Source organism: Canis lupus, chromosome 20, assembly GCF_011100685.1.
Source record: "Canis lupus familiaris isolate Mischka breed German Shepherd chromosome 20, alternate assembly UU_Cfam_GSD_1.0, whole genome shotgun sequence".
NCBI lineage: Eukaryota > Metazoa > Chordata > Mammalia > Carnivora > Canidae > Canis > Canis lupus.
Window position 1 is genome coordinate 37,359,518 of NC_049241.1, and position 14,375 is coordinate 37,373,892.

At 49.0% G+C, this 14,375-nt stretch overlaps 1 protein-coding gene across 1 annotated transcript in view; it reads left to right on the forward strand.

Annotated features, from left to right (window-relative positions):
* Window positions 1–14,375, forward strand: part of LOC608110 (store-operated calcium entry regulator STIMATE) — a 49,385-nt gene that overhangs the window by 25,194 nt on the left and 9,816 nt on the right. The window contains exons 2-3 of the mRNA XM_038566182.1: window positions 9,439–9,487; window positions 11,284–11,379. Of these exons, the coding sequence (XP_038422110.1) occupies window positions 9,439–9,487; window positions 11,284–11,379 (145 nt within the window). The remainder of the gene's footprint in view (window positions 1–9,438; window positions 9,488–11,283; window positions 11,380–14,375) is intronic.

Below are 14,375 nucleotides of genomic sequence, written 5' to 3' on the forward strand. Positions count from 1 at the left end.
CCAAAATGACCAATCTGGGTAATAGGACCGAGATGAACGGTGCCAGGCGAGGGGGAGGGCCCCAGTGTGCCAACCCAAAAAGCCTGAATTGTGTTCCCTGAGGAGGGGGAGGTGGGGCACACGCTGGAAGGCTTGACTGAGGCATGTCATGCTCTGTTCACTCCAGCTCATGTGCAGGGTTGCTTAAGGGGAAGAAGACTGGAATCCGGGGGCCTGATCTTCTGGCCTTATGGTACACTCTTACCACAACTTTTGTTGCCTTTGGACTAGATTTCCTCAGGACAGCGGGGGAAATATGGGCTTTACGGTCAGAGAGACCTGGATGTAGGTCTTGCTTATGTCATTTATAGCTTCAAGGCAAACCCTTTGGCCTTACCCGTAAAATGAGAATGATACCTTTCAGTGTTGTCATAAAGGTTAGAAATAATTCTGTAAAGTACCTGTAATAAGTACCTAGTGATGGTGGCCACAGCTACTTTTCTCCCCATGCTGACCCTCTTAAGTAGACAGTCAAGGAAACTTAGACCCGAAAAAGTGACTTGCTTAAAATAATAACTATTTTGATAAAGCGGGGACTAAACTTCAGGCTAACCCCAGCTTGACTTCCACTAGTTCCTTGCCGTAAGAATCACTGGGCTCGGGCAGCCCTGGTGGCGCAGCGGTTTAGCGCCGCCTCCAGCCCAGGGCGTGATCCTGGAGACCCGGGATCGAGTCCCACGTCGGGCTCCCGGTGCATGGAGCCTGCTTCTCCCTCTGCCTGTGTCTCTGCGCCTCTCTCTCTCTCTGTCTCTATGAATAAAAAAAAAAAAAAAAAAAAAAGAATCACTGGGCCCTTCATTTCTCCTTGAAAAGGAGCCCACCCTGGGCTTCACACTCTCTTCGACTAGAACATAGTCCTGTGGCCACCCCCAGTTGCAAGGGTGTCTGGGAATGTGGTCTGTCAGCTGTGCAGCTAAGTTCTTAGGAAGAAAGGGGATGGGTGGATTTGGGGAAGGCCACCAGTTGTCTGCCTCAGTGGCTTTTCTGGGGTCTTTTCCTGCCCTAAAGAAACTGGTACCTCTGGGCTTTTCCCACTACTAGTGGGCATTAAGGAGGTTTGGGATAGCGCTTGACTGTTTATAATTTAAGGAAAATGCAGAAACATTTTCCTTGATTGCTGCTTCTACAGTGAGGGTGTATTTGCTCACCCCTGTCCCCAGGACCATTTCTGTCCTTTTTGTGCACTGGGAGCCCTGGGCTTATAGAACCAGCAAGGTGTGGCTTGATGTCTCTGGCCCAGCCAGGGCCAGTTGGAGGAAGAGACTGGCTCAGGTGACTTGATTTTATCCCAGGCCCACTACTAACTGTGACCCTGGACAAATACTCCTTCCCCACCATTTTCACCACTCTTTACACTGAGGGGATTAGACTCTGCTTCTCTCACACTACGCCTGGCATTGATCAAACAGCTCTCTTAAATTGTATGGTTTAATTTCAAAACAGTTGTGCTTTTTTATGACTCAGTTTCTAAATAGGACTGCATGGTAATTGTTCCCCTTCTAAGCCCTGTGATTTTTTTAAGATAGTATTTTTTAAGCAGTTTCCAACGCTCAACATGGGGCTTGAACTCACAGCCCCCGAGATCAAGTGTCTCATGCTCCACTGACTAAGCCAGCCAGACACCCCTATCAGCCCATGATTTTTTGATACCACCTCTCCTGTCTTCCTCCTTGTGACATAAAAGGAAATGCCTGTATGTAAAACTCAGCTCTCTTCAGTCATGCAGCAAGTCTCACAGCAGGTGAGGCTCTGAAAGGGAGAGTGAAGGGGTGCCTGGTCCCCACCCTGTAGATGCTGACTTGGAGAGATGTATGCAAAGCCAAGTGACAGCTGTATGTAAGCAGTCAGTGACATGGCTGCTGGTGTGGGACAGACAGAATCAGATAAGCCATAGCTGTCTTCCTGTTGTGTGGCACTCACAGCGCAGAACTTCTAGAGCATTGTGCACTGTGCTTTGTGCCATCGGGGGAGGCTGTGAGCTGAGAGTACACATGACAGAGGTGGTGGGTGGTGGTGAGCCCTGTGGGTGCTTAGGCACCCAAGTGACCCAGTGAGTACATATATTACAGCCATGAAGAGGCAACCTCTCTGTTGATGGAATTGTCAGGGTTTGCTCCTGCTCCTTGCTGGCAGGGATGTGGGCAAGTGGGCGGTCATGCGAATCGCAGCAACCCCTGGAGAGGTGGTATGACAGAGTTAGTTTGCTGCGCGTGTGTAGCCTTTGATGTGGCGAGTCTACCACTAGGCATTCACCCACACCGGCTCAGATGACATGTGGCAGGGATGTTCACTGCGTGGTGCACTGCCACTCCGTGGGATGCCACAGAGCCTCTAACAAAAGCAGTAGAGCCATGTGGACAGTAGGTGAAATCTAGGCAGGGGGCCATTCAGTGAGAGCAGCAGGGGTCCAACAGTGTGTAGAGCATGTGACCAGCTGTCTCTCTTTGAAGAGAAATCTGTCTATCCTTTGGACTCACCTGGTGTGTCTCTGGAAGGCCACGCAAGATCTGGGTGATAGTGGTTGGCTCTGAAAAGGGAAACAAGGCTGGGATTTCAGATGGAAGGGGGACTTTTCACTCAGTATGTTTGTATTCTGTTTAAATATTTTTTTGGGGGGGAATCCCTGGGTGGCTCAGTGGTTTAGCGCCTGCCTTCAGCCCAGGGCGTGATCCTGGAGACCCGGAGTCCCACGTTGGGCTCCCTGCATGGAGCCTGCTTCTCTTCTGCCTGTGTCTCTGCCTCTCTTTCTCTCTGTGTCTCTCATGAATAAATAAATAAAATCTTTAAAAAAAAAATATATATATATATATATATATTTTTTTTTTTTTGTAAGAAAAAGGAAAGAAATGCTTTATTAGTTTACTAGGGATGCCATACAAATAGTCACAAACTTCTTGGCTTAACACAACAGAAATTCTCTCCATAATGAAAGCCTGAAGTCCAGAATCAAGCTGTTGGCAGGGCCATACACCTAGCCTGGGGGTGAATCCTTCCCCATCCCCTCCTCTTCAGGGGTTCTCTGGCTTGTGGCTGCAAGGCTCGTCTCTGCCTCTATCTTTACAAAGCCTTTTCCTTCCCATGTGCCTTCTACTCTCTCAGAGGACACTTGTAATTAGATTTAGGCCCACCTCATTAATCCAGGATGATCTGGTCTCAAGTTCTTTAACTTAATCACACCTGCAAAGATCCTTTTTCCAGGTAAGGTCACATCCGCAGGAATTGGGGAGGGGAGCGCGGCAAGATTTGGATGTATCTTTTCAGAGGCCACCGTTCAACCCACTACTACAATTGCAAAGCCAGACTTTTGGGAAAAGCTCACCTATATGCTGCTTACAGTAGACCTATCTTAAATATAATGTTGAAAAAAAAGGGATTAAAAAGGAAATACTGTCCAAACACCAAGCAAAAGAATGTACTCTGAATTTTATATACTCTCCATATGTTCATCTCTTCCAAAAAAAATGTATTTTAATTCAAAAATGTGTAAGATTAGGAAAGAAGGGGAGCAGTGTTTTAGGCAAGTGAAATGATGTGTAGAGTAATGGATGGAGAGTTCCCTGAGCACAAGGACCAGGCTGTTTTGATGGATGCTGGGTCCCCAGCATAGCTAGTGCTCATTGTAACTGAAAGGAAGTGCAAGTGAGTTGCTGGGGCAGTTGGGGAGCCAGGGGTAGGGAAGCCTGTTAGAAGGCAGTCTTCCTTAGCATAGGAAAGCAGTCATGAGGCCTGGACTAGTTTGGTGGTAGAAATGGGGAAAGGGACACATCTAGAAGACAAGTTGTAGGGTTGGCAGGGGAGATTGACAGTTAAATGTGGGAGGAAAGTAAGGAGCCCCAGAAGGGATGACACTTCCCTTCTATGAAGCAGTGGTGAGGCCAGGCAGGATTGGGGGGGGAGGGGTGAGTGGGGAGGAGGCTGGAGAGCCCTAGCATAGAAGCTAGGAAGAAGGCGAGCCTGTGCAGGGAGGACAGAACCTTGGGGAGGCAGAAGAGAAACACAAAGGAGCACAAGGAGTCAGCCCAGGGAGGACAGCAGGGTTGGGGAATCCTGGGACCCTCCTAGCATTTAGGCCCCATGGAGAAGTCAGTTTGCAGATGACAGAGACCTAGAGACCAAGACAGGGTGTCTCAGTGCCGGACCTAAGGAGAGTAGACGCTGAGAGGAGGAATGGGAAGGCAGGGACTGCTGAGTGCAGGTCACTTTCCTGAACACATGTTCTGTGCCAGCCCCTGCCACCTGTTTGTTCTCATTTAATCCTGATGCCAACCTGGCAGCACCCTTTTCTTTTCTTTTCTTTTCTTTTCTTTTCTTTTCTTTTCTTTTCTTTTCTTTTCTTTTCTTTTCTTTTCTTTTCTTTCTGTCTTCTCTCTTTCTCTCTCTCTCTTTTTACCCAAAGTCAAATGGCTAGATAGTAGCAAAGACAGGACTCAAAAGCTGTATCTGCCTGGTTCATGGCCACTGCTCCTTTTTAGGGGTGACAGGACCCTATGCCTCTCTTCAGGACACGAGCATAAATAGCACCTGCTTAGGAGCCCATCACGGCCTGGAGATGGCCAAGCACAGAGTCATTGAAGGAATGGAATGGGGTCCGTGTGCCAGGTGTCAGGGACCGCTGAGTACTGCACACCCCTGCAGCCCCTCCCCTGTCCCCACTCTCCATCCTTCACTCTGCTGTTTCCTTTTCCTCCTAAGGGCTCTTTCAGGCTGTCAGCATGGGATTCTGGGTCTGTTGTCCTGCCTTTAGAGACCTGACCTACACTTGAGTTGAGCCTTCTGCCCCAGCCTCCTGCCTCAGGCTATGCAGTGGATATGTTAGAAAGGATTGCATCTTGCTTTGGCCTCTGGCTCCATCTGAGTTCTCTGCATCCTGCAGAAACACCATTAATTGAGGAAAGATCAGCTGTCTTAGTGCTGTGCCTGAGCCACTCTCTGCATGAGCCTTTTTGTTCATGGCTTCCAGGGAGCAGCTGCCAGGTTCCTGCATGGAACAGACTTGTTTCCATGGGACTGGGTGCCTGGCTCACCATCCATGAAGGACTCAGGAGCAGCTCCTTGTTTCTTGTGCACAGATGTCTCGTGTCTTCCAGTTTACCACACCCCTCCCCCAGCCACCATCACCAAAACAAAACTAGAAATGAGCAGAACTGTGTCAGTCCCCACCTCTGGAGTCATCCTGGATGCACAGCCATATCCACCTTGTTAGCAAATCCTGTGAGCTCACCGCTGAAGGTACAGCCAGGCTCCCACCTCTAATCGCTCACCCTCTCCTGCCACCACCTGGGCTGGGCACCCACTCCCCCAGGGTTTTTGCAGCGGCCTGATCTGCCTCCCTGCTTCTACTGTGGTGTCCTTAGGCCACTCTGAGCACAACTACTGTGGGCCACAGTCCTCCTGCCCCATGGCTGCCCCCAGGTCACCCTGGCCATGAGGCTGAGGAGATCTGACCTCATGCCCATACTCCTGCTGCTCAAAGGCCCAGCCCCTCCACCTGAGAGCTCTTCCACCGACTCCTGTGACTCTCCCCTCCCTTTCCGTGGGTCTTGGCTCACCTTTAGACCTCTCTCCTTTCCCGCTTTAGTGTCACAGTCGCCGTCTTCACACTCTCCACATATTTTCTTCCCTCTCCCCACCCCGAGAATGCAAGGAAGGCAAAAGGATTTTGTCTGTTTTGTCCCTGGAACAGGGCCTGTCACACCACAGGCCCTTTAGTACGGTGCAACTGCGTAGGTGAATGAAGTTTCCTGAGTTTTCCTGCCTTGTTAGATAGATCTGGAGGAGCTCCTTTAATGTTTCTTCTGCCTTTTTTTTTTTTTTTTAAAGATTTTTAAATTTATTCATAGAAATGCAGAGAGAGAGAGAGGCAGAGACACAGGCAGAGGGGGAAGCAGACTCCACGCAGAGAGCCCGACGCGGGACTCGACCCAGGGTCTCCAGGATCATGCCCTGGGCTGCAGGCGGCGCTAAACCGCTGTGCCACTGGGGCTGCCCCTGTTTCTTCTGCCTTTAATTAAAAAATAAAAAGATTTTAGACACTGAAATATTCTAGGGAGAGGGGCTGGCAGATGGAGAGGAAGAAGGCAGGAGTCACACTCCTTCATTTAGGAGAATCTGAATGCATTCTGAATCTTCTCTTAGGTACTCCTTTGTGAAGCCAGGCCCCAAGCATGGACAGCATGTGCACACATTCTTCTCCCTTCTTATCCCAGAGCCCCCTTAACCCACATGGTGTCCCCCATGTTCCACTTTGCTATATTAGCACAGGTCTCTGACACAGGTTGTCTTTTGTTCATTAATTGTTTGAAATAAAAGCAATGTGAATATAGAAGAATGTTTTAAACCATTCAGAATGATACAGAAGTTCTACTCCCTTGAACCATAATTCCTTTCATCAGAAGCAACCCTTGTTAATAGTTACGTATCCTTCTAGGGAAAAAAATGCATGCATAACACCAACATAAATACATATCCTTAAAAAATGAACATGAACTGGGCACTCAGTTAAGTGTCTGCTTTTGGCTCAGGTCATGATCCCAAGGGTCTTGGAATTGAGCCCCACATCAGGCTCCCTGACCAGTTGGTAGCCTGCTTCTCCCTCTATAGCTCCCCCTGCTTGTGCACTCATTGTCTCTCAATCTCTCTTTCTCTCTGTGTCAAATAAATAAAATCTTTAAAAAAAAAATGGATATGAATAGAATCATGGAAGACACATTATTTTGCAATTGATGAATATAATTTGGAAACCTTTCCGCATGAACCCATGCAGATTACCTTGTTTCCAGTGACAGCTTAATGCTGCATCATACCGTGATGTGAATCCCCAACCCCCCATTGACAGACATTGGTTTCTTTCTGGGTTTTTGTTAGGACAACATTACAGTGAAGAGCCATGTACGTGTTAGCACATGTTGCAGTAATGCCTGTAGAACACCTACATGGCAGTGCATTGCAGGTTAAAGGGGCCTGGGCACTGAAAATTTTGATTGATGTTGCCAGATGGGTCCATCTGTTGTACTAGTTGTACTAGTGCATGCTTTTACAGTATGTTTTCCTCCCAACTTTTTATTTTGAAAAAATATTAAACCTACAGAAAAGTCTTAAGTAGCAATTTAATGAATGAATACTCAAATATCCCCTCATCTAGGCTCTCTGATTATCATATTGCCACACACATTAGTTTGCTAGGGCTGCCATAAAATACCACAGATTGAGTGGCTCGAACACCAGAAATTTCTTTTCTCCCAGGTCTGGAGACTGGAAGTCCCAGGTGAAGGTATGGGCAGGGCTGGATTCTTCCAATTCTTTTGACCCTTGGCTTGTGGATGCCGCCTTCTCCCTGGGTCCTCATCTGGTTGCCCCTCAGTCTGTGTGGCTCCTAATCTCTTCTAAGGACACCAGTTGTGTTGGATTAGAACCCACCCATTTGACCTCATTTTACCTTAATGACCTTTCTTAAGACTTGTCTTCAACTACAGCCGCATTCTGAGGTATTGGGGGTCAGGGCCTCAACAAGTGAGTTGGAGTGTCAACACGATTTGGCCCACACCACCACATTTGCTTCTCTTTATATGTCTTATATTAATACAAATAACAGGTTTATTTTATAGTAGCTTATGTTACATTTATTGCTTCCAATGTATTATAATTATGCCATTTATCATGTAGTTACTTTATATGATTTATAGCGGGTAATTTTTTTCCCCTAAACCAATTGCCAGTGAATTGTAGTCATTCTGGTACTGCAGCATGTGTTTGCTTAGAATGAGAGCATTCTCCTCAGGAGGTGTTTATTTTATACTGATGGGGACAGATTCCCCTAAGGCAGAAGCACAAATGGGCATGACGTGGCTCTGGTTCTAACTGGGAGCTTTCCCTCCAGATGGTTGTCCTGGCCCACTTTCATGTGCATCTCCTTCGCGAGTACCCAGTGAGACTAGCATACTTGTGGGGAGGAGGTCCCCTGCCTTTGGGAACCATTTGGGTGAGCAGAACCTCTTGGCCCCACCTCCAGATCCTTTGACGTTGTTGATATATTGGCTGTATGATGTATCAACAGAATGACAGAGCTCCTTACAGTTAGTTCCTCCTGCTTTTTTAGTCTATCCCAAATGTGTCTCTGAACACAAGACCTGTTGTTTCTGTGTATAGAAGTCCTTGCTTTGCAAACTGCAGGCCGCTTGTATTCATTTAGAGAAGTAGGGTCAATCGATTTGGGCACCAAGTTCTCCCTCCTTGTCTACCCCTCCTCCTCCTGCACCCTCATTGGCAGCTCGGGGCTCCGCCAGAAGTTGGTTCTCGCCGCCCACGTGACAAGGAGTCCTCCGTTGGGTTTGCACTGGTGTGTCTTTTCCTTGGTACTTCTGTGAGGAGCAGCATCACACATGCAGCACTTTCAAGGCTGGTGTTAGTGGCTAGACTCATGGAGACAGTCTGCCTGAAGTTGTGTCTGCAGACCTGAGGTGAAGGTGTCTGGGTGGCCCCTCTGTCATCTGAGGTTAGCCTGTTGCTGAATGAGCACCCCACACCCCCCAGCTATTCTGTAGCGGTGTGCACCCCTGCCTGGTGCTAGGGCTCAGCCAGTGTGTTCTCCAGCCCCAGAAACCCACCATCTACCCAATCCAGAGCCATTTTTCTAAAACACAATTCCAGCCATGTCTTTGACTCTGCTTAGCCCTCTGCCCTGGCTTTTCCTTCCCCACAGAATTCATTCCAGACTCCTTAGCCTGGCATTTAAGACCCTCCATCATGTGGCTCCAGCTCAGTTTGTCTGCTGTGTTATGTCCCTGTACCTCTGAGCTCGTGGTGTGTGCTCTGTCCCCTCCCACCAATGAAGCCTTTCCTGAGCAATGCTTTTCTAGGCAGACGGGGGTGGTTCTCCTTCCCTTGTGCCCTCACTCCACCTCAGACAGACCTGTCCTTTGGCACTTGCCTCCCTGGATGGTTACATGCCTGCTCTCCTGCTGGACAGCTGCCTTTGTCTTTGTTTTCTCAGTGCCTGCTTGGGGTGGGCACCAAGTGAATACTTGGCGGGGCAGATGGGTGGCCAAATGGATCTCTCATTGGGTGTAGAATATATCCTGAAACTGGAAGTAACTGCATTCCACTTTGTGGGCTCCAGGTGCTTTCTGAGAGAACCTCGTCACAAAGGAGACAAAAATACACTCTTCCACGTGCTGTGAGGAGCCGTTCTTCCTAAGTGTCCAGTTCTGAAGAGTGTACTGGTCATCAGCAGGGCAGGGCCTCTGTGACTTTCACAGCTTATTGTATTTTGTCACACGTTGAAAGAGCAAGTACCTTAACTTACAGGGTCAAACCCCAAGTGTACTACTGATAATGTCACTTGTATGCGTTTTGCTTTGGTGTCACGCTGGCAAGCTACTCAATGTGTGTATTTTCTTTCAGTCAAGCGCTTCAGAGAACCAAAGCATGAGAGACGGCCGTGGAGGATATGGTGCGTATTGAAATATTAACACCCTTCTAGAATGCTGTTGACTTTGGAGTTTGCGGTAGGGGGTGGGGAGCAGGGGGTGCAGTGTGAGCGATTCTGCATGACAAAGTGCTGGACTCCCTTAGTTGAATTAATCATCAGGAACTATGTCGAATATGAAAACTTCTGTTCCTCCAGATAACGTTGAGCTCTGCCTTTATCCTGTCATCACACAGCCGCCCAATTTTAGAAAACAGGAGGTTGGACAGAAACATCAGTGTGTGCTGCAAGCTCCTTTAATTATGTATCCTTGTTGTTAGATTTCGAGAAATCCTTGGGTTCTGTAGTCCGTATGTGTAAGCAAAACATTATCTCAGTGTGGAGATTAGTCACATATACCATATCAATACTCCTCCCCCTGGAACCAGTCTTTCTGGTCCCAGGATGACCCCTCAGTGGCAGTTTCTCCTTCATAAAAGGGTGCTAGAACCTCAGACACCACCTTGAAAGACAAAACTCCAGGAAAAAGGAGACAGCCAGCTGTTCAGGACATCATGTCCACAAGGAGCTGACTCTCCTGGGCTGTCTTAGGCTTGCAGCTCTGCTAACAAAACAGCCACTTCCCTTCCAGAGAAGACCAGATAAATCAGTGTGTTGAAGGCGCCTTTCCAGCATTTGGAGCACATGCTCGATTGACCTTCAGTGTGTTATTTGTGAATTTGGTCTTTCTTATTTTCATTTTCCCCAATCAGTTTCTCTCGAGTCTAGATATCTCGCTTGGGCTGGGGGACCCGGGGAACATCTGGAATTGGGGTGCTCCATGGAGCACACGTTGCCCTCTGGAGACTTCTACTTTGCCATTATTTTAGGAAATGATTTTCAAGCTTCAGTCCCAGGGTTGATCTGGATAATCTCTAGGGTCTCTTCAGTCCTGAGACTCTGTGGCTGATGCCCCATGCCTGTGTACCCCTTCTTCATCCCCTTTAGTGCCCCAGCCCAACCCTGGATGCCCAGGCTGGGAGGCTGAGAGAGACATCCCTCAGCCACAGAGCACCAGCGGTCTCCAGGTGTTCATGGCAGAGGAGAAACTAAAGGCCAGCTATAGACAGGACAGCGGGGTGTCCCCAGAACTAACATGGTTGTTTTTGTTCTTTATTGAAACTCCTGCCATCAAGCCCAAGGGTTGGCAGACTACCACCCACGGACCCAGTGTGGCCCGCTGTCCATTTTCACCACTGATGTGTCACAGGACTGTCAGGGCGTGTGGCCACTTTCACACTACACTGACAGGATAAGCAGTGGCTGCAGAGCCTAAGATACCTACTCTCTGGCCCTTTACCAAAGCAGTTTGCCCACCTCGATCTAGCCCAGCGCTTGAGTGGCTGCAGCCAGAAATCTCTAGGGCTTTAGCACAGTGCTGGATCTGTGTATCTTGTTAGGCTTGGACCATGTTTAGCTCTGAGGGACGTGGAACTGGGGCTCTTTAAAATAGAGGCGCCTTGGACTTCATCGCAAAGCCGTGATCCAGCATTTCATTTTGAAGTGACAAAAAATGAAAAAGTAAATGCACCTAATTTAAATATGTGTTCTAAATCAGTGGCGTCTTAGGGATTTCAGATGCAGTGTGTTATCAAAGGTTTCGAAAGGTAGCTGAGATGCCAAGCCTGAGTTAGTACTGACGCCCCAGAAAGAGGTGACTAGGAATGGGAAGGTTGGGTCTCCCCAGTGGCTTTCTTCCTGTTTCAGACTTCTCATTTTCCCCAAATTGGATATAACCCTCCTGTCAGTGTGATAACAAGTGCTAATCCTCTTTTGTACAGGTTTTTAGACACTTCCAAACAAGCCATAGGAATGCTGTTCATCCACTTTGCAAATGTGTACCTAGCAGATCTTACTGAAGAGGACCCTTGCTCACTGTAAGTGGCCCATACTGGAGGACAGACATCACCCACCCCTCCACTGAAATGTAGACTGACCTCGCTTTCTGCCGTCAGTCACGTTCCCTCTGGCTCTGTGCTCCCCTAAGAGACCATCCTCTGTGTGCTGCCCATGGGCTCAAATACACAGCTGTCAGTGGGCCTTTAGGGCTTTGCTGGCTGACAGTCGCCCTGCGCACTGGCTTTCTGCTCATCCGAGCTCTGGCCCTTGGTGTTCTAGTGCCCTTATGCCTCCCAGCAGGGAGCAGCCCCTGGCAGGGCACCGTAGTGCCGTGAAGGAGTGTCCCTGATAGAACGGGAGACATGGGGGTTTTTCTGTGGTGCCAGCCACCCCGGGTCACAGCCATAGTTAGCCACCATTGACCTCTTTGACCTTCAAACTGGGTTCTGGCTCATTGCTGCAGTGCGCCTTCCACACAGCCCCTCACCCTGCGCAGTCTGACTAAAACCCCAAGTGGTGCCTCTCTCAGCAGATTTAGTGGGAAAGGAGACTCACTGGCCTTCTGGCTCCATCTCCTACCCTCCTGGCTCGGACTTGTTGCTCCAGTCCTACTGTGCTGGTGGCCTTCAACCCCACCAGCTGCCCTCTGCCTGGAACCCCACACACACACACCCCTGTCCAGTCCTGATCTGCCCTGTCTTTAAGAGAGTGGGGCAGAGGGCTGATGAGTCCCTTGCCAAGAGGCTTTGTGTATATTTAAGATCATTTGGACTGGAAGGTTCTTTGAAGCCTCCTTTTTTGGTGACTGTATAGATATAGTCCAGGCCTGGATTTCAGAAGGAAGTTATAAAGTCTCCCTGCTTAGGGTCTTTCTCTAAGACCTAAATAGGTTGTGATCTGTTTGGATGTTTGGGTGTAGTCCCAAAGTAGGGAACTAAAGAGGTGATCCTCCTATAGGGGGGATGGTTAGGAGAGATCGTTGTCCTTCCAACTCTCGATCCCCCCAGCAGGCTGGAGTCATCCTCTGGTGAATTGTCTTGATGTTGTTGATCAGGATAGACTAAGAGGCAGCGGCTGGCGCCGAAGGCACTAACCTAACTCCTGGCAGCCACACTAACCTAACTCCTCGGCCACATGGCTCTCCCCTGCAGCACCTCCATTGCCTGTCTACAAAAAGAAGATGAAACAGCTCTAAGGTCACTGACAAACTGAATCACAGCCAGGATAGAGAAGGGGCTATTGACAGATCTTAAGTGCTCAGCCTGGATGAGAAAAGGCCCTAGTGGAGCTTGGTATGGTGAAGACACTTGACTGAGAGGCCAGACTCAGCCCACTTTGTTCCCCTGTCCTGTGTGCCCCACCAGATCCCCAGGATGCCTGTGAAAGTTTCAGAAGTTGATGATATAAGCACCACTGGAAACCCTAGGGTCACTTCTCTGGGAGTTAACGGTTCAGTTGGAGATGTTGTTAAAAGTTAGGAAAGGTGTAAGAGCCCCAGCACTGGGTAGAAGAGCAGGTGATGCTGGGGGAGTAGAGGTGGCCCCAGCCCTGAGGAAGAGTGAGTAGGCCCTGGGATCTGTTCCAGGTCCTGCCATTCTTGTCTGCCCTGTGACTTTTTACAGGTGGAGGACAGGCTGGCCTGGGCTGGCCTGGAGGCATCCTGGGAATCTGCAGACCAGGAAAGGAAACCAGCTTCAGCTCAGGAGAACAGAAACTTAGAGAGGGGGATGAGCTGCTCCCTTTGGCTGCTGGGGTCCTATGGGCTGGGTGCTCTGTTCCTTGTTCCATCTGGACAGCTTTGGGAGGGAGTTAAGTTTTTATGACATCCAGGGTCCTGTGACTCTGAGGGGTAATGATTCAAACACATTTGTATAGTACCTACTATGTGGCAAGTGTTGTTCACATGTATTATTTGATTCTGATAACAGCCCTATCATTTAGATACTTTGGTGATCCTCATTTTACAGCTTGGGGAATCGAGGCAGAGAGAGCGCATAACTTAAATTCACACATCTCAATAGTGATGGAGCTGGGGCCTGAAGCTGGCCAGCCCACCAGTCTCATCTATTTTGGGTAGAGCCTATAGAGCTTTCTGTCTTTAGTCCCAGGGTCTGGCGCACAGTAGGTGTAAATATTTGGTGAGGAAATGAATGAACTGATGTGTGTTTATATCAGGTGTTCTTGTTACTTTCAGGGTGAGCCTTAGATGTGAGAACCACTTGAAACCAATTAGATATGAGAGTCTGAGAGCAGCTTAGCCCAGGGCCAGCTGTGAGCCTGGCGAAACTGCCTGGAAGCAGTTTCTATGCCTTGGTCTCTGGTCTGAGAGTGACCCCTTGTGATGTTAAAGAGGAAGGGCAGGCGGGGGAAACCGCTGTCCGCCCAGCTGGTTCTCTGCCATTCCAGAGCAGGGACTTGCTCCCTCCAGTGACTGTGTTGCTGTGCATGTTGCCAAAGCCTCTGTCTTTGGCTGGGGGCTCTGAGTCTGCATGAAGTGTCTCAAGCCTCAGCAACTGGAAGGCATCACAGTTGGTCTTTGGCATCTGGAACTACTCGAGCTTTCTGAGCCACCTGGCATCCTGAAGGCTGGTATCTGACCCAGTGACTGCCTGTCTCCTGCTTTGTCTGGAGAACTGGTGCTTATGGTCAAGATGCCCAGCAAGTTCTGGGGACAGGGCCCTTGAGGGAGGGCCTTTCCTTGGTGAGGCAAGAGGTGTGTGTCAGACTCATGGAATTAGGCCTTACAAGAACACATGATCAAGGTGGGACGTGCTCTACTGACACTTCTCTCCTTCCATCATCCTGCCTTTTCCATGGGAGTAAAGCTCTCTCCAGAAATACTCACACTTGCCTCCAGGGCAGGCTCTGAAACACAGGGATGAGCAAGGGCCACAAGGCCCTTCCCTCTTTGGTCTAAGAAACCTCAGAAGCTGTGTCCTGAACTACCCTGGAGCAGCACTTCTTGGGGCTGTGGTTGTAAACAGCGTCATGGAGCAGATTTCTCTTAATGAACTAAGATCTGTTTCCATATTGA